The 21,953-nt window shown below is 30.6% G+C and overlaps 1 protein-coding gene across 3 annotated transcripts in view; it reads left to right on the forward strand.

The window, feature by feature from the left end:
- The first annotated feature begins 224 nt into the window (after positions 1 to 224).
- Positions 225 to 21,953, forward strand: part of Mettl2 (methyltransferase-like protein) — a 45,548-nt gene continuing 23,819 nt past the window's right edge. Inside the window, exons 1-8 of one of the 3 annotated variants that reach the window (XM_067274478.1) lie at positions 225 to 569; positions 11,910 to 12,001; positions 12,383 to 12,618; positions 14,455 to 14,504; positions 14,758 to 14,818; positions 15,177 to 15,316; positions 16,893 to 17,065; positions 18,274 to 18,481. In XM_067274478.1, the coding sequence (XP_067130579.1) occupies positions 493 to 569; positions 11,910 to 12,001; positions 12,383 to 12,618; positions 14,455 to 14,504; positions 14,758 to 14,818; positions 15,177 to 15,316; positions 16,893 to 17,065; positions 18,274 to 18,419 (975 nt within the window). In that variant the 5' untranslated portion in view covers positions 225 to 492 and the 3' untranslated portion in view covers positions 18,420 to 18,481. Of the gene's footprint in view, positions 570 to 11,909; positions 12,002 to 12,382; positions 12,619 to 14,454; positions 14,505 to 14,757; positions 14,819 to 15,176; positions 15,317 to 16,892; positions 17,066 to 18,273; positions 18,482 to 21,953 lie in introns of those variants that run through there. The other 2 variants (XM_067274477.1, XM_067274479.1) reach the window with 2 other exon arrangements.

Here is a 21,953-nt window from a genome sequence, read left to right on the forward strand (position 1 = left end):
GGCCCGGCCGAACCCATAATGGGCTTGGAAAAAGAGGCCCTTAGTGCCCCCCCCACTGGGCGGAGTTAAGAAACACATATTTAAATTCATATCGACTGTAAAAAGGTATAGAAAATTCTAAATAAAATTAATATTTTTTCTATAATTAGCATTAACGAAATATATCATAATTTAAAATTCTTATTATTATTTATTTTGTCAAAAATGCAAGAATTTGATGGTAGTTGTCTGGCAACACTCACTAATTCCATTGATTACACGTGAATTTGTGATTTCATACGATCGACTTGATTTCGAAGTAGAAACGATTACACGTGTGCATCTGTTATCATAGTCAGTAATCTTTATATTAATGAACTATGCTATCAATAAAATTAATTTCTCATTAAATAATTGGATACCAACTTCTTCGTAAACTTTCAAAGAAGAAAAAATGATTTCGTGAAAATGACGTGCAAGTGAAATATTTGTCAGGAAATTAAATGTTATATCATGGATTCAGATCGTAGACCTCAGTTTGGGAATAGATTTTTGGAAAATCCTGAAGAAGTATTTCAACATAATGCTTGGTAAATATAATTATATAATTTTTATTAAAACAGTTTCTCACTATTTTTATATTGAAAGAATTGTTGGAATTATAACGATTAGTTAATTAATTTTGTCACTAAAAAATTTGGATAAGATTCTAGAATCATATGCACCACTATTTCACTATTAAGATAACAAATGTACAGTCTGCTTGTTATAATCATAGATAAAGTTGTCAAAATTAGAAGAACCGTTTTGGTTTTATTTGATTTTGGCAATGCAACACATGGGTGATCTGCATAGAGAGAATGCCTACCGGGGAAGTCTTTTATGAGAAACTGGCCCCTATTTAGGTGTTACTAACATGAAGAAAACCCCATGTGGCCAGCCCATTGGTGAGGTGCAAAACCCATGACCAACTACTGGTATTCAGTGGTTTTTATCCACTCAGTCACTGGTGGACATAGCAGAACCCAAAACATATGAGCACATTAAAAAACTTTGCTTGTTGTAATCAGAATTTGGTTATTGTGGTCATTATCTTGAGATAAATAGACTTTTTAATGCTTTCTTTTTGTGCTAGCAATTTCGGAGCCCTTAGTCTCAAGTTTTTTGTGTTACAACTCCCATGTTGAATGTCTCACGTGGTACCATCTCACACACTGACGTCAAATCAGTAGTCTCGAGTTATAACTCGCATGCTTTCCCATCTCACCATGTGAGTTGCTACTCACATTGAGTCGTGCATGTGAGATCGCTACATGAAAGTGAAAATGGCTGATAGATACACAATTCGGGGATACTATAGATTACCACCTATGGAATTTCGGGTCTTTGGGTATATATCTGAACTCAGGAGACCGAGACGAGTTTAACGATACCCTACTTTTGGACTGGAGACGAAAAATAATAAAGTTATCATACTTTTTTCCAGTGATTGCACGATGATAGGGAGTCGCGTCGCTCTCTCCGCTAAGTTGGCCTCGCTATCACGATTGGGAGTCGCGCCGCTTGCCGTTAAAATTGCCTTTAGTAGACATTTCCCCCTTTTTTTTACTTTGTTCAAGAAGTACCATGAATCAATAACTAGTGACGTTTAGCACATGGCGGCCTGCCGGCAGCTCCCCTCCAGGAGGTCAGTCGGGAGTACGAACAGTGGGAACGGCCGCCATGTTCGCTGCCATAAGTAACATTAACCGAAATGGTGATTGCGCAATGATCGGAAGTCGCGTCGCTCTCTCCGCTCTCGTATCGCGTGTTTAAACCTATTGGAGATGCCCATAGTCCGACATCATGGTTTGCAGACTTTACCACAAGATGGCAGTACTAGCAACTATGGTGCCGTCTTCATTAGAGCATTAAAAAAGTATGATAACTTTTTTATTTTCTGTCTTGGTCCCCTGAGTTCAAATATATAATCAAAGTCCTGAAATTCCATAGATGGTAATATATAGTATCCCCGTATTTTTTATTCTGAATGAATTATTGATAGCATTTATAAGTAAGTTTGATTCTGTTTTATTTATCATGTATTACTGTTCATTAGGTTTTAGCAGCTGTAAGATTTTTTGCCTGTGGTTTCTACCAGTTAGGAATAGGCCAAGATTTTCTTTAAGTATTAGCCAGAAGTCAGGAAGTTGAGCTATTAGCAGTAACTATAAGGGATAATTTATTAAAGGATTCGGTTAGAATGCCATTCAATATACAAGATCATGCACAATTGAAACAGCAGTAGGTGAATTAACAATATTGTGGCGTTCTTAATAATAATAATAATAATAACTCTCCCGGGGTCACCACCTGGTCGTGGTGGGAGAGCCCAGTAATTTTACTGATCCATAGGGCAATGCAGGCTGGAGCACAAGCTCCTGGTAAAGACACCCATGCCAGTAAGGTCTATGGGGAGAAATGAAGCTAAGAGTGACCACACACCCACATTCTGTGGAGATATGTATTATGGTAGTAACCAGATCTAAATGTGATACCGGCTCGGACGTCGCCCGGGTTAACAAGGTCCGCGTTCGTGGGTTAGGCAGAGGCTCACGTTCGAAAAATAGGCCACAGTCTCCCTTGGTTATTGGTGGCGAAAGCAGCACCGGCCCAAGCATGGCTACTGCAATGCCCTCAACAGATGTGAGGAATCAACCCAGCCTTGGTGTTTCTGTGGCAATGCATCCACAGGCCACAAAGGCTGGAAAACCACGCCAACGGATGAAATGGACAGTAGAAATGAACGAGTTTATCATCCGTAATTATTACACCATCACAAAACTCGAAACAAACATGACAGCATACAGACAACAACTACACCATAAATTCACACAACAATATCCTCACATCACTGTTACCGAACAAAGGGTTGTTGATCAAAAAAGAACAATTATACACAACAACCTTATCTCACAAACAACACTTGAACTTATCAAACAACAGGTTGCTGATCAAATACATCAACAGACAGAAACATCTAACATTAATGAAGATCATGTAACCTGTCGGGATAATCCAGCAACAAGCATTGATAATAACACACATACAACAATTACCACTAATGATACTACAGACACTTCCTCGTCCATCACTGATAACATAGACATGGATTTAGTTAATACGCTCTCACTTATATTTCAGGAAACACTCACTAAATATACAGGCACAGATCCCACACAACGACCATGAATACCAAAAATCAACACGTCAAAGGAAGTAGGAAAAACACTAAATTATGTAAACACTCACTTAATACCACACTACATTCATTCAATTTCTACACTCGCAGACATTCATACATTAGTTTATGCTGGGGCAGTCACAGTAGTGACACACCATGGACTGAAAGTACAATCACAGACAAATACACAGAAAACACAATTCTATCACAAGCCTGCCTGGCAGAGAAGAATAGAAACACAAATAAATGACATTAGACAGCAATTAGGCAGGCTGACACAATACACTAAAAACAACATAACACCCAAATTAAGGAAACAGCTCAAAAACATTTTCAAGAAAATAAAAACACACACAAAACACGAACATCACAATGCACGCATTACAGAATACATCGATACACTAAAACAAAAACTTGCTGCCAAAGCACGTAGACTCAAACGATACAAAACATGTACACTACGAAAACAACAAAATAAATTATTTACAAACAATGAAAAACTCTTTTACAGACAAATTAATAACAAAGCAAACACTGATACACAGCACAGTGGCACACCAACAGAAGAAGAACTCACAACATATTGGTCTTCTCTTTGGTCCAGTGCTGTCACGCATAATGCTAATGCAGGCTGGATCGAGGAGGAGAACAGAAACTTGCACAACATACCAACTATGCCCTGTGTTGAAATAAACATACATGATTTCCAATACACTGTTAACAGAACACACAACTGGAAGACACCTGGTGTAGACAACATTCACAATTTCTGGTACAAAAAGTTTACATCACTGCACCAGGAACTAGCTAAACATCTAACACACATCATCATCAATCCACAAGACATGCCAAATTTTCTTACCCAGGGCATCACCTACATGAAACCTAAAAACAACAATACCACAGACCCCACACAATACAGACCAATTACATGTCTTCCAACACTCTACAAATTATTGACATCCTGTATTGCAAACAAAATATACAAACATGTTGAAGAACACGACATTCTAACAGAACAACAAAAAGGTTGTCGTAGAAACCACAGGGGATGCAAAGAACAGTTACTCATAGATTCAGTCATTCTACGGCAAGCACATAGACAACACAGAAACATACACATGGCATATATAGACTACAGAAAAGCATTCAACAGTGTTCCACACAGTTGGCTGCTACATATCCTACACATGTACAAAATACATTCATCACTCATTGCATTCTTTCAAAACACTATGCAGCACTGGAGAACAACACTACATCTCAGGGTTAGTAACACTTTCATACAAACAAACCAAATTTTTATTAGGCGAGGAATTTTTCAAGGAGATTCCTTGAGTCCTCTCTGGTTCTGCTTAGCCCTGAACCCATTATCCAACATGTTAAACAACACGCAATATGGTTACAATATCAGACACGAAAAAACAACACAGTTTACACTGTCACATCTCATGTACATGGATGACATAAAACTTTATGCATCCACACAAAAACAACTTCATCAACTCCTACAAATCACACATTCATACACCAAGGACATACAAATGAAATTTGGCCTAGATAAATGCAAAACAGTTCACATAGAAAAAGGAATCCTGAAGAAAGAAGATTTTGCACTTGGAAATGAGACGTTATTGAATCCATGGAAGAGGGCGAGTTCTACAAGTATTTAGGATTCCAACAGGCCAAACTAACAGAACATACACAAATAAAGCAAAGATTAATTAAAGAATACCAAAGTAGATTAAATGCTATTCTCAGAACACAATTAAATGCAAAACACACAGTTAAAGCAATAAACACGTATGACATCCCAGTACTCACATATTTTTTTGGAGTCATACATTGGACTCACACTGATCTTGAGCAACTCCAAAGGAAAACAAGAACAACACTTACTAAGCATAAACAACATCATCCTAAATTCGCCACAGAAAGATTAACCCTTCCACGTAAAGATGGCGGATGTGGCCTGATTGACATAGTTAACCTTCACTACAAACAAATACAGTCACTGCGAGAGTTTTTCTATAAAAAACAAGAAACATCACAATTACATAAAGCAGTAACTCTAGCAGACTCAAATAACACACCATTAAACTTACACTCACATCATATGGACACAACACAACATATAAAAAGCATAGACACCATTAAGCAATCGTGGGCTCGAAAGGCACTCCATGGCAGGCATCCTTATGACCTGACCCAGGATTTTGTTGACAAAACTGCGTCAAACAGCTGGTTAGCTCGGGGATGCCTCTTTGGGGAGACAGAAGGATTCATGATTGCCATACAGGATCAGGTCATAAATACTAAAAACTACAGAAAACACATACTCAAAGATGCAACACTCACAAATGACACATGCAGAAAATGTCACATCATGCCAGAAACTATACAACACATCACCTCTGGTTGCAAGCTCTTGGCACAGACAGATTATTTACACAGACATAATCAAGTAGCAAATATAATACACCAAGAGCTTGCAAAGAAACACAAATTAGTAGACATCCACGAACCATACTACAAATACATTCCACAGACAGTATTGGAAAACAACACGCACAAAATGTACTACGACAGAGCCATAATCACAGATAAAACAATTTACCACAACAGACCAGACATCACACTCATTGACAAACACAATAAAATCACATACATTATAGACATATCCATTCCAAACACTCACAATATACAAAACGCATGCACTGAAAAAATTAGCAAGTACACAGAACTCACCCAGGAAATAAGGCATCTGTGGAGGATGGATAGGGTGCTTATTGTACCTGTTGTTCTCTCCTCTACAGGTGTCATACCACACACACTACACAAAAGCCTGGGCACATTAGAATTGAATAGAAACACATACATCACACTACAGAAGGCCACTATATTGAATACATGTCATATTGTGAGAAAATTCCTGAATACAGACAAACACACTGATACACTTCTTTAATTTCTGTTTTGGTTACTATGCCTTGACTTTGGTCCGGCATAGTACACAGCCACCGGTGTTAACCGAGTATATCTCACTTAACACAATAATAATAATAATAATAATAATAATAATAAATTGTACAATCTGAAGTAAAATGTCTCACTGCAGCTTGAAATATAATAGAACAATGTAATGACTCTTGAAAAATAGATGGAGATGTTTGTTGAAACATAGGGTCTTACACTATCATCCAGAGACACAGGGCTGGATTTACCAATCCAGGGGCCCTGGGCACAAATTTGGTGGGGTCCCCCCTTTAAGAGTAGGCAAATTTGATGATTTAGAAAATTTACACAAAATACTGTACTTTCAATTAGATTTGAACTAGGAAGTTGTAAATTTCATTTAAAAATAAGGTTATTGTAAACATACATATATTTTATTGTGTAAAACTAATTATTTTAATTTAACTGAAAAATACCTATGTGAAATTTTCCGATGTTTCCTAGGTTTTCTCCCGGGTTTGGTTTTCTCTGCCTGTTGCCCTCATGATTAGGCCACACTAGGCTGTCGCGGTAATAGAAAAAAAATTATGTTTAAACATAATTTTTTTTTTAGTTTTGTGGGGGCCCTGGGCACAGGCCCCAAATGCCCTTATGTAAATCCGGCCCTGCAGAGACAGCTTCAAATATTATAATTGCATGTGTTGTGCTTCACAACATTTGCATTAAAAATAATATTGCTCTGGAAGATGATGATATATTGCAACCAGAAGACCATACCATCAACAGAATTTGAAAATACATTAAACGATATACTTTTTAATGAAACTTGAAGGGTGTTCGGAAATTCCCATTACAAACTTCTAGGACTTGTAGAGGGGAGTGAGTACATAATATTTTGATTAGGAACCCATGTCCGGAAATGTACCATTTCCATTCTATGACAGTTTCAATTCAGATGTTTAACTTTTCCACTTCTGCTGAGGGAAAGAGAAAAGTCTCAGAGTTGCTTGTCCTGGTATGCAATAGGGTAGACAGGATGACATGTAGAATAATTAAATTTCCTAGTAATTGCACTGCGTCACAGCTAATTCAAATTCCTCAAGCAGAAGTGGAAGAGTTAAACATCTGAATTGAAACCATCGTAGAACAGAAACAGTACGTTTCCAGACATGGGTTCCTAATCAAAATATTATGTACTCACTCCCCTCTACATGTCCTAGAAGTTGGTAACGGGAATTTCCGAACACCCTGTATATATGTCTGTTAAGAGCCTGCCTTTTTAAAGAATATTCAGATATAAAAAACAGAAAAATCAGTACTTGAAAAACAAATTTAATTTGAAAATAATCAAGTTATTATTCTAAACATATACATAAAAATAATATACAGTAAACTCCCACTTATCCATGTGTGGATTATCCGGTTTGCAGATTATCCGTGCATGAATTTAATTTTTAAAAAAATGTAATGAAGGTAATGATTTGATTAAATTTTGGAAAAAAAAAATGACAATACTGGACTCGATACATGGTGTAACTCAATCTTGGAACAAAATAAAGCCAATAACACTTGTTTGATCGTGGAGGAAAATTCTACCAAATGTAGAAGGTGATTTTTTTGGATTCTATCAAGCCTGAGACAAGTGAAACAGTATCTGAAATAAGTGAGCTAGGTGCAAATTTACATGGCTTTGAAAATGTTGATAGAGAAAATATTGAGGAGTGGTTAGAACATGATTCATATGATGGAGGTTTTCAAATAATGAGTGATGCGGATATTATTTCCAATCTCATTCAACCAGAAGAGCAATTGAATGAAGCTGAAAGTAAAGAAGAAGAAATTATCAATCGCATTAGTCACAACACGGCCCTGAATTCTGTTGACACTTTGTTGGAATACATCGACCAATGGGAATTTGAGTATAATGACATAATAGCTCTTAGAAAAATTCGAACTGATATTAAAAAATCATTAAAAGATTCTGCAAACAAACCAAAATCACAGATTTTTTTAATAATGAGCATTAAACATGTTAAAATAATTGTCTGCCTTAGAAGTTTTAATATGTTATATTTTAGAAATAAATAATTATAGTTCGGATTATCTGTGCCACCTCTCCCCATCATTAGCCCAGATAATCGGGAGTTTACTGTATTTTCTCAAATATTATAAATTATTTTGGGATAATATGTCAATAATAGTAGTTAATGCTGTTGCAATTTTTTTAAGTGAGTCTCTGTTTTCTTCAGATATGGAAAGTTCTTTCTCCTTCAACTCCAGTTTTTGTTTCTTAAATTTAATTTTTTCCTTTTCTAGTTGAATAAATGAATCTGTTCTTTTCTATGCTTCAGTTAATTCTTGTTCAGCAGAAATGTGTTTTCTTTTTCTTCCTTTTACTATAAAACATAAATTCACATGGAAAACTTACTATAGCTATAAAATTTCAAAACTTCTTATTAATTCATTTTAAATTCATAAACATTTTTTAAAACATGTTAGTCTTTATTCATTTTAAATTTAAAGATTATTATTCACCTCAGTCTGCAATATGTTTGAAAATTCTTCAACTTCCAATTCCACAGAGTTTTGCTGCCCCAAAACCACTACCTCCCATTATAGAAATAATTCTTTCTTGTAAAGAAGATAATTTTTCATTTGATTCTCTACCACCCCTAGTCTTTTCTCTGCTGTTTTTTTATTCTCGTTCTTTTCTGTCGTTCTCTTTCATATTTCTCTTCATGTCAAGCCAGCACTAAATTATACAGCAAATTTTTCCAAAAATAAAAAGAAGTATAATTCATAGAAAAAGAGAATGAATTAAAATGATAGTAAATTATATGTATAAATTATTAAGAGCAAAGACACTATATTAAGATTATTTATTAATCAGAAATGTTAAGTTTGTTGAACAATTTAAGAAACAGATCAAGGAAGAAAACTGAAGAAAGTATTAAATTAAAATACTTACTTTTTTCCATTTCACAATGGATTCTTTTGCTCCAAAGCATGCATATAATTTTTGAACTAATTCTTTCCACATATCTAATTGTTTTTTTCTAGTAAACTTGTCAAATTTTCCAGAGTTCATTTTCTTGTTGTTTTCAATGAATATGACTAATATTTCTTTCTGTTCGTCACTCATTTTTTTAAAATAAAGCATTGTAGGTTCCCATTTTCTTTATCGTTGTAACACAAAAGTAACTGCAACATGTGCAAACTAATTCACATGGATTTGTTTACAACTTGTTACAGTTAAGTTGATTGATCGAATCGTTATAGTCGCAAACCCAGATGCATTGTAAATAATCCCATCATGCTTAATGACATACGTAACCAAGTGAGTATGACGTATTTCCTCTCGCTTTTCGAGTTCGTTTGACGGGTCTAACTCAAGACTATCAATTATGTGAGTCATAGTAACACAAGGAAGTTTTTTTTTTTTTTTTTTTTTTTTTTTTTTTATTTTGCAGAAAAGACCTCTTTCCGCTCAGAGAGCACTAAGAGGCCCAGGGAAGCCTAGGCATAGTTGGCACATGAGAATAATATGATGGCACAAAGAAGGGACAGCGGGTGAAGCAACATACCCTATTCCAATATTAGAGTTGGAACAGAGCATACGACACCCACAAAAACACACACAAAAACTAGAAACAAATACATACATCTAAATAAAACAACTATACAAAAACATATAATACCAAGATAGACCCAGTAGAAGCACTAAATAGCCCAGCCAGGAACAGTGACAGTAAGCCGCAGCCAGCAGAAAGAGTTTTATTGGGGACCGTAATGACTAGCACACTGAATAAAGCAATCTTTTAGTAAGTTAAAACCCTCAGTGTCCTCTACTAAAGCGTGGAGAGGAGCCGGCCAGACCTGCAGCCGGTCGTATAGGAAGGTGATCAATTTTCTTCGACAGATATCAAAAAGGCTACAGTCATACAAGATATGCTCAATAGTGTCCGAAACCTGGCAACCACAGTTACAATTTGGGTTATTTATGATCTTGAACCTGTAAAGATAGCTATTTAGTTTACCATGCTGCGTTAATAAAGTCGTAGTGAAATGGTCATGATGATCCCAATTAATTTTAATCCTGTGACTGACAGTCGGAAAGAAGCTATGCGTAACAGCACCATTTGTGTCTGTTTGCCATCTGGAGTCCCACAGCTGAATTGAACTCTGCCGTAGAATATGCTTAGCATGCCCTAAAGGAAGAATAGAATAGTCTATATTACTATTTAAATGTGCACTAGTAGCCAGGAGGTCAGCCAAGGCATTCCCAGGGCAAGCAGAGTGTGCCTTAATCCAAGAGGCCTTAGTGTTGTACAAGGCGATGCACTTTTTGAATAAGTTGTAGATGTCTAAACTAAGCTTGGTGGATATCTTAGGCTTTTTTAAACAAGCCAATGCAGTCTGCGAATCAATGCAAAGTAACACCTGGTTCAGCTTGTTTTTAATTATGTAATTTAAAGCATGCCAGACAGCTAAAATTTCAGCCTGAACAATGGAACAATCCTGATGTAACTTAAAGTCTAAACAATGCAAAACTTGCATGCCAGACAGGAAAGCCACAGCTGCCCCCGTGCCGCGCTTGGACTTCGACCCATCAGTGAATATCTTAAGCGGATGGTGGTCAGCATAATCGATCAATGCACCTTCATGTGAATATGCAGGGTGAGGAAGCTGCTCCACACCAGCATGGATAGCATACTGAACACAATAATTATTAAGGTGCAATGTACCTTCCCTCTTAATGTTAAAATAATCATAATGCTCTCTAAGCAGAAGATCCAATGGTAATTTGTTAGCTAAAAGTAAAGCAGTTTCTCTTGAAATAGTCCTATATCCCTTAATTATTTTAATACAAATACGCCGTTGAAACTTTAAAAGCATATCCCTATTCTTTTGGTACTTGAGAGCGTCCCCCCAAACGCCTACAGCATATCCCAGATACGGTAGTACAGCACCCTCGTAAATAACATCTAAAGTCTTAGAAGCAAGTCCCCAACGTAGGGTCGCAATTCTATTAAACATGAACACAAGGGAGTTGAATGACATCAATTAGAGTACAACACGAAAAACTCGAGACTAAGGGCCCAGCATGTGATTGACAACATGAAACATATAACAGAATGAATTCTAAAGCTTTTGAAGTAATTCAATTTAATACATATTCTCATACAATTCTAGCTTGCCAATTAGCAATTCTAGCAAACATTGACTGGAATCAGAAAGTTTGCCCAAATCTAATTCTTGATAGTGCATGTTTAGTTTTTGACTGGGTTTGATTTTTTTTTTATCACATTTAAGCATTTGTATTGTACAAATAACTGATAACAATTATAAATTATTAAAATTAATAAATATGCTTACCAGTAATAAGAAATTTATTTATGCAAAAGATTTTACTGATTCTTTTAAAAACTAAGAGAACCATATAAAATTTTGTTAGATTTGATACTAACAATAAGTCTTCAAAACATTAGAATTCTGAAAGATGAATATGATTTATGTTTCATAAATTGGAAAAATTGAAGTTGCTATTTGAATGCTTTATTAAAAAATATTATGAATATGAAAATTTAGCATATTAGAATTTTGCATATTCAAGAAAATCCATTGTTTCTTTGAGAAACCTGAAAATAAATAAATGTCTACTAATTTATAGGCTAACTAGTTTAATTTAAATATATTACACTTATGAAATATAATGTAATTTAAATGAAAAAATAAAATATTTTTAATTCAGGGATAATGTACAATGGGATGAAGCTCAAGAACAAGAAGCAAAAGAAAAAGTTTTGAAAAACTCTGCTACATATGTTTCTAAGGAAATGCAAGGTATTTTTTAAAAGAATTTGAATACATATTATGTCTTTCAATATGTCTTTTTTTAGATAAGTTTGTAATATTAATTAACAATAAAATTATTTATAGTGAGATTGACTGCAGATTTTATGTGCTTGAGTTATTTCATTTAACTGTCAGAACTCTGCTTATACTCAAACACTAGGCCAATGTAACTTTATATTAGATATGGATAATTGAATAATTGTTACATCATTCATTAAGAACCAAAGTTAGTTATTTAGCCATGAGTTTTGAATGTTATATTATATTGTTTCTTATTTATCAAAAGCATGAATATTTAAAACATTATATTTAATATTTATATATAATATATAATAATATACAAAACAAAAATTGTTTTTATTTTTACAGAAAGATATGAAGAAGATGCAAATGATTATTGGAATAAATTTTATAACATTCATCGTAACAGATTTTTTAAGGATCGTCATTGGCTATTTACAGAATTTCCTGAACTTTTATCTCAGAATAAAGAAAGTTTGTATCCAGGGAGAAAACAAGATAATTCATCAAAGGATCAATCTCCATCATTCCAAAATACTTGTGGAAATATTGAAGAAGAAAATAATAAAAAGATAATATTAGAAGTAAGCAAACTTAAATAAAATTAATATGTACTTGTTTTCAAAAATAATCAATGTAGATATCTTAAAATGTATAAATTTATAAATCATTACTCAGTTTTATACATAAATGTATTTGTTTGCTCACAAAGAAATAAGATTTATTCAATAACATTCAAGATAAATTTTTTGTACATTTGCCATTTACTGAACAAGTAGCTATTTTTCTTTAATGTTAGAAACAATATTTCTGACTTTATCTACTGAATAGATTACTATATTTTGTTTGATAGCTATTTTTATATATAAAAAGTTGACATATGCCTGTTTAAAATTCTTTTTTTTTTTTTTTTTGTAATAACTGTAAAGCAGAAATTTCAGTAACTATAAATGTTAAAAACTTTAACTTTATATTACTAAATTTTCATCCATACACATATCAAGAAATTTTAGTTTAAAGTTATATCAATGTATTATAATATTGATAAAATTTTTAGATCCTGGATACTCCTATAATTTTGAATGTTTTGCTAAGTAGGAAATGGTCACTTATGATAAAACAGTTCTAAATATATATTTTGTTCAATTTTTCCTGAAAAGTAATGTCTAAATTTGAAATCTGCAATGCAATGGACACAGGATGAAGAGAAATGAACAATTTATGTATCAGATAAGAGAGTTGCTACAGTACATTCAGCACCGTCTTCTACTAGTTCTCATTCTTAAATTTTTTACATTATAGTAGGGGTCACCAAACTATGGCCCGTGGGCTGGGTCTGGCCCACCACCACAGTGCTACAAATGAGCTAAAATATAATTATTTATATGAAAATATAACAGATTGTAGATAAACTTACTATGTAGAAAAAATTCAAATAAGTGTAAATAAAAATGCCCAAATTTGTACAATCTGATTTTACAACTGACAGTAATATAATTTTTAGGAGAATCAGTGAAATAAAAAATTTGGCAACTTTTGCGACTTTAGATATTGGAGTGCTTTTTGTGTAAGTTACCTACAATGAAGTTTCTAAGGAAAGCAATTACAAGTCTGTTGCAGCGATCATGTTTTAACTTACATTGCCATGTTTAAAACTATCTTATTGCTAATGTCGTCTACTTTGATCGATAACTTTTGGTAAATGTGTTTGTTGTCTTTGTTTTTTTTTTATTCGGCGTATTGTATTGAACAAAATGGTTATGCAGCCCGTACTCATTATTCTCTCAGTTATCTGGCCCACTGTGAAAAAAGTTTGGTGACTCCTGCATTAAAGGGATGAGAACTAATTGAATGATTGAATAAATTTTATTTTTTTTAATAGTTTCAAATTAACTGGAGAGCACTGTATGAAGTTGAATAAAAAATTAAAACAAAAATAAAAAAATGTCAAGTTGTGCTGAACATAATGTAGAGGAGAGAATCTCTTCCAATTCATGAATTATTTTTTTCTCCTTGCCCATACCTGTAGCACCTCAGATTTCAGATTTAGATCTTATTTTTCAAACTGAATTGAATAAAAAATATATAAATATTTTTTTTAGAACTTTTTGAATCATAAGTGAATATTTCCTTATAAGCAATAGTTATTATATTATAATTTATTCTAAACAATACATTTGCTTCACACTTTATCTGTATAAGATCATCAGTACCTTCTGTATAAATGTGATGTTGCCATAATTTTTATAGATGTTTGGCTTTTTATTAATAAAAGGAAAATTTATAGAATTGCAAAAATGTTATATATATTTTAAATTCATTTTGTATTAATGACTAATTATATAAAATTTAATTATCTCTTTGTTTACATTATTTATAATTCCTCTAATTTTATAGTAATGTTATAAACTATTTTACAGGTAGGTTGTGGGGTTGGAAACACAGTGTTTCCTTTATTGGATGCAAACAAGTGAGTATATGAAAATTGTTTTAAATTAAAGTTTTATAAGAAGCTTTTGAATTAAAGCTTTTGAAATGAAAAAGATCTCAGAATCTCAAATTCGATTATAAATCTCTTCTATAATTTTCTGATCCTTGTATCTAATAATATCTTATCATGTTTTGCATATATTCTTTTCTGATATTAATTCTTATTTAATATTGATATTAAATTTGATATTGATATATGAGGGTTAATAATAATTTAGTGTTTTCATTTTCAGTGATTCCAACTTTTTTATTTACTGTTGTGATTTTTCTGAAGTTGCAATTTCTATTGTAAAAGTGAGTATGAAAATTTATATTTTTACTACATATATAAATATTTGATTAGTAATATAAAATTAACAATTTGTTTAAAATTTTTTAATTATGATATAAAGGAAAAAAAATGACTTCTTGAAAGAGTTAAAAAAAAATAACAAAACCAAATTATATAATTTTTGTTACCGTATTTTACGAACTATAAGACGCACTTTTTTCTTCGAAAAATTGCCTCCAAAATTAAGGTGCATCTTATAGTCCATAAAATACGGTATTTGTAAAGTAAGTTTATTGGTATATATTCTCTGTGATACATTAAGCAAGTATTTATGTTCAGACTAATAAATATAAAATTTATGAAAATATCTTTATTATTTAGAATAATGCTTCCTATGATGAAAACAGATGTCATGCATTTGTATGGGATATCACAACTGACTCTAGTAATATACCATTTTCAAAATCATCGTTAGATATAATTACTATTATATTTGTTTTATCAGCAATAAATCCTGATAAGTAAGCATTTTTACAATATTAACTTTTTAATTATAGTATATACATTAAACATTTATGATCAAATAATATAATAATTGTTTAATTATAATTCTATAATAAAATCAATTGAAAGTATTTTACAGGTATTAAAATTAGATATCAGTACATATTACAAAATATTTTCAAATTCAGAAAATTAATATATTTTCAAATAAACAAATTTAATTTTGATATTTAAAGAATTAAACTTTTTTGTATTTTTTTTCTGCACATGAACTATGATGCATGCATGTTGATTCTTATTTTCATTCTTATGCTTAAAAATTTAATTGAGGATTTAAAATTCTTACAGTTATTTTTAAATTTTTGATTTAAAAGTAACTGTAAGAATTTGTAATCTGCATATTTTGACAGTAGTTATATATTTATTAAATATTTTCTTAACTATTTTTGTTTTTATAGTTGTTTTTGATGAAAATGAGTTTTATTCTGGACGATAACAATAATAGCATATCTGGTTCTATATAGTGCAATTCTATTTGCCTTTTAAAATTTACTTTTGTAATTTTTTAATTAAAATTTTACATTCTGTAATTTTTTATCCCAAGTATCCATCTCACACATAGTCAATCATTACAATTACTTTTAATTTCTTAGTATAATTAAGAGGGTCAGTTGAGGATGCACATTATGTAATTTGGGAGTTTGGTATAGGACCCAAAATTGTATGAGGTCCAAGAGTAGAGCAGGTCCCTTTTGCTGTTTATTTTTGAACATATAAAATATGTAGAATGTTGCTTTATTAATAAAGAGCAATATTAAAGATTTTCTTTTTTGTTAGTAAAAAATAACATTATAGAGGTGGAGACCACTATGAATATCAAAGTTCAGAGAAAAATTTCCAGTTTCTGTCCTCTCTTAACAGCTTTGGTTGGATATGTGCAACAACATTACAGAAGGTGGAATGATAGTTGAAAAGCATAAAAGTAGCATTATGTAATTTTTGGAAATCCCATATACTGATTTCTAAAGATCCTTACAATTATTTAACTGTAATAAAAACATAAAAGAAATTTATTTCAGACTTTGTCATATATACATTAGCAGCATGATTGTATCATGCACCTGCTAATGTAACCAAATACTTTTAATATTAATTTGAAATTTCAGCTCTTATTAGAGTTTTTAATTTCTTATCCATATATATATATATGGATGAGTGTATGTATTTGCCTATGAGAAGAGTGTATGTATTTGCCTCTATTTTAATTAATTCCTTATATATATATATATAAGAAATTAATTAAAATAGAGGCAAATACATACACTCTTCCATTTCCACTCTCATTAGAAGAGCCAATTTACTTTCATCAATGCATGAGCTTGTTGAACTCATGTAATGTTTGTGCCATATGCAAAGCAGTATATTTATCTGCTAAATTTTACTATTCTCATTAGGGCTAAGAATTCACTATTCCTGCCTGCTACCCTAAAATCTGAAAACAGAATTCAATATTGTATTAAATTTATCATAATGACTTTATAAGAATTTAAATGAATTGCTAAAATATTGACTTTTTGTTTAACTTGATTTCAGATTTCATTGTGCAATTAAGAATTTAACATCATATTTAAAACCAGGAGGGGTTATCTTATTTAGAGACTATGGACAATATGATATGGCAGAATTACGTTTTAAACCAGGACATTGCTTACAAAATCATTTTTATGTTAGAGGAGATGGTACAAGAGTTTATTTTTTTACACAAGGTAAATGTGATTATTAATTGCTAACATTTATTTAAGATATGAAATATTTTAACTTATTTATGTTTAATAATTGCTCAATTATTTGTAATCAGTTTATTATTGAGTTGGAGTATATTTTAAATAATTTACAATAAATCAATCCAAATCATGAAAAAGAACCATATCATAAATGCTGCTGCTACCAAACTTTGCAGTTTGTACTACAAACTTGGCTGGATTCATAAAAATGTCATTACTAATGATATTAAAAATAGCAATTTAACAATTTGTTTTAGATGCAATTTATAAAAGCAGTTGTAAAGCATAGCATTGCTAATGATAAAATAACTAGCATCTGGCATTGAGAGTTAGGGATGTTATCAGCATTTCCATTGGCTATGGCCAATAAGAAATTAGAAATTTTACTTGTGGATTTAGCACTCATTAATGAAAAATTTTTTAAAATTCAATCATGAAGCACAGATTGCACATATAAAAATATACTAAGAGAGCATACACAATTCTAGTGGATACTGATGTTTTAAAATTTCTTATAGTGGCAGTTTTTAATCTGTTGCAGATGATGATGTTCATCTTAATCAAGTAACCATATCTAGAATAATTAGATATATATTTGATACTTTATGTAAAATTGAACTAAAGTATATTGCTTTTCTTATCAATGATAAATGTCAATTGCATTAATGATTTTTTAAATTAAAAGATGATTGTTACAATAAATAATTGCTCATATACTTGTAAAATATCATTATCATAATGACAGATGTATTCAAATTTCAAAAAAATTTCATTCATATTTGCTGTTTTATATTCTGATAAGTTTATGATTAAAATTTCTTCCTTTTGATTTTTTTCTAACATAGGATTATGACATTCGTAAACAAGGAATTTCAACAATAGCAATTAGTCAACCATATTACTTAATTTTTTAATTCATTTATGTCCATTTAATCTTGTGGTCAAAGCATGAATAGTTTTGAAATGTCACATCAGAATTTAAATATTTCATAATATTTTGAGACTATGTTTTGATAGATTAAAAATAACTGTTAACAAAACCGAAAAATGTGTATTTTGACTCAATAATAATATAACTATGCAATATTTTGTGTAATTTATATTATTTCATTAGTTTAATTTTCTAGTATGTCCATATTTAAATTATTTACTGAAATGTGTATATATTGTATTATTTTATATTTATTTAGAAGAAGTTCATGAAATTTTTACTAGTGCAGGACTCATAAAAGAACAAAATTTAATTGATCGTCGTTTGCAAGTAAATCGTGGAAAACTCTTAAAAATGTATCGTGTTTGGATACAATGTAAATACAGGAAGCCATTGCATTCTTGATTTAGTATTTATTTTATAATGTCATTTGTTTATTGTAAAATAAATTTATTTATTTACAATCATTTTATGATCTATTTATTTGTCAATATGAAGCACTAAGTACTGTATATTAGTTATTTATCTAGCCATCAGAATTGGAACTGATTTTGAAAGTCTAAATTAACTTTTATTCTAGTCCAAGTTACTACTCAACCTTCTGGCTATAAATAACAATAATAATAATAATATTTACATGATAGTCAGATATTTAGAAAATTTTAACAATTTCTTAGTTCTTGTTAGCCAATGTTTTGTTAATTAATTTAACATATTTTTACTTTTATTAAAGCAAAGCCAAATACTCTGTTAAAATACTATTAAACCTTTCAACTAGTCTATTATTAATATTATTTTTTCCAAGTGGATTTACCTAATCCATACATTGAGCAATATCTTTAAAAAATAAAACACTTGATAAAAAAAGTTTTCTGTCCTTTTTAGAATGAAACAATAATGCATCTAATGTAGCACAATATGGATATTGACTTTGGAAATTACTTGTTTATCATTGAGAAATTAAACTGTTTCAGAAATAATTAATTTGAGAAACTCTTCCTTCAGATGTAGTGTTTGTATCTTTTTTTTTTTTTTTTTTTTTTTTTTTACAATCTTAGCTTGAATATGAAGAGAAATCAAATGAAGATCAATGTAATTTTCACCAGAACCAGATATAGAAACTTCAATAGGAGAGTGACCATCAGAAATTGTAGCTACTGGATGAATTATATCTGAAGTATTATCTATCAACAGCTGGTTGTGTTGAAACAGTATCAAATAAATCCAATTTGCTTTTAGTATATGGATATGAATGTGGATCTGTTTTAATCCAACATATCTTGGGAGTTTCAACTTCTTGCTTCATGGCTAATTTCATTTTTTAAGTTGCTTTCTTTTTTATGCATTCTTCCTTGTACCTTTTTAGAAGCATCATCTGATTTCAAATCCAGTGGCTTTTAAATGAGAGTTTCAGATTCTTTAAGTGATTTGCCAGCAATTATATATGATCCACCGTTAGAAGCAAAATTTAAAATTTTTACAATCAGTATATCTTTCTGATCTTCAATAAACCATATCCTCATTGTATCTGAAGTCCTGTAAAATAATTTCTACTTCCACTCTGTTTAAAAAGTTCTTTAAAAAATTCTCATTAATTAAAATGGAATTTTGAAGTTCTGTACAAATTGAGATTCCATGCAGTGCCATTGGTTGCAATAATATTTTATACAGTCTTGGATCAAACTTCATTTTCCTTTTTTCATGCTTTTCAAAACTAAGGTAGATTAATTTTAATTTCCAAAATAAACTAGTATTTGTGTTAGTGTACTAATTCCAAAATAAACTAGATGTGCTTAAAAGATAAGACTTTTTCCTCCTGAAAAAATTATATTGGCAGTATCCATTTCAATTTCTATAGTATGAATATAATTTTTCTACAAAGAAAAATATAATGATGATTTACAAACCTATTCTATTTGATTGTTTTCCCCCTTCCCAAAAACTTGTTTATTGTTGAATATTAATTCTTCTTTAAAATTCCCATCTGTATTAATTTTGATTCATTTTGTGGAAATAAATTTTTATAAATTGATATAATTATCTGTTTAATAAATATGTCATCATCATCTCTGCTTTTAGGAATTGCTTCTCCTAGTTGATTTTAGTTCAAAACAGCAGAAACTCTATAATTGGGTCTTTGGGTGCATAAACTGTTTTCTGATACATAACCTTAATTGACTTATTATTAATTATATATGTTCAAAAAGCTGCATGCCTATTTATGTAACAGAGATAACCAAGCTCAATTTTTATATGAAAATAATATACTCCAAAGTGTTGCTGCTGCTGCTATCCTAGAGAAATTTATAACCATAGTTTAGAAATTCATATATTTTAAAACCATTATGTTTGGCCTTTTTGTGCTCTCTGAGCTGTGCGATTTTTTTAATGCGAATTTTTAATTTGTGCGGTATAGTTGGCGACTAGTCTCGTGCGATTCGTCATGTCTTACGTTGACTTATTATAGCTAAATAAACTTATTATAGCATAAATGCACTTATTATAGTAATATTATTGCATGAATATGCGAAAAATGAAATAATTTACTTTTTAAGTCAACAAAACACCACCTGGACGAAAATATGTAAAACAGACAATAGACCAGACGATGCAGTCAAGTGCTGACATCTGTTGTCAATAAATTCTATTTCGTACGGTTTTGAGTTATTTTCTATGTGAGACTTTTTTTATGCGGTCCCTTTTGACCGCATTAAAAAAATATTTTTTAATTGTGTCGCGAAAACTATTATTTACAGCCATTCGTGAAGTTTTGTGAGATTTTTTTTATGCGTTTTTTTTTAATGCGGTCCCTATCCCCTGCATAAAATCAGATTTGACTGTATTTTAAAAACCATTATGTAAAGGCCAAAGTAAATTTTATTGTAATGTGTCATAAAAGTTTTAATTTTGATAGAATTATTTATGAGATACAACAAAAACAAATTGAATTAAAACGTTAATTGAAAACTATTTTTAACATAAAGTTTTTCATTTTTGTACTAACTTAATAATTTAATTTTAATTCTTTAAATAATATATTTATGTATGAAAGGAATTAAAAAATACTTTATAAATGATCAACCTGGAATTTTTAATAAATTTTACTACTGTTTGTATTGCATCTTCAGAAAACTTAAGCCTCCAAAATTTCACGACTATTTTTAATGTTACAATATACAGTTTTAGTTAAAATATATCTGAAAACAAAAAATAGGAACACACTATAGAAAACTAAAGATAAATATCTGTTCAGTCAGAACACTAAAATGAAAAATTGAAATAAATCATTTGTCTTTTATTTATTTAACCAAATTTATTTCATTTCAAACTTACACCTACATAGAGCTATAAACAGAGTTCAACACCTACAAATAATTGATAAAATATATATGCTGATACACAAACCATAAATGATGAATCACTTAGTTATTCTGTAGGATGTGAATTAATTTTGCAATTTGTACTGTTTTAATGGAAACTATAAATGAAAGTAATTTGTGAATGTTTTTCCAAAAATATGTAAGAAATTTGATTTTAATGTTTTATGTCAATAACTAATCAATGAAAATTAGAAATTTGGAGTTTTATTGCCCCAGCAAATGCAGAATTTCTCTCTGAAAATTGGAATAACTAACAATCTAAGTATAAAAAAATTGAAATTTATTATTCATTTGAATAGGTTTTAAAACTTCATAAAATTCCAGCACAGTAACAATAAAACCTAATTTTTAAATTAAAAAAAATAATAGTAGTTGAAAAACTTATTAAAATTGTTAAAATTTCAGATTGTCATTTTGGATTTCTGCAATTTGTAAAAAATATGGCACTTTGTACTTGAATTATTCATTTATTTAATAAATTGTATTATTTTAATAATACAATTTATTGAAAGAATTAAACCAAATTTGTTTTTAGATAAAATTTTATTAAAAACTATTA

The sequence above is a fragment of the Centruroides vittatus genome, unplaced genomic scaffold, assembly GCF_030686945.1.
Source record: "Centruroides vittatus isolate TY-2023 unplaced genomic scaffold, ASM3068694v2 contig_549, whole genome shotgun sequence".
Lineage (NCBI taxonomy): Eukaryota > Metazoa > Arthropoda > Arachnida > Scorpiones > Buthidae > Centruroides > Centruroides vittatus.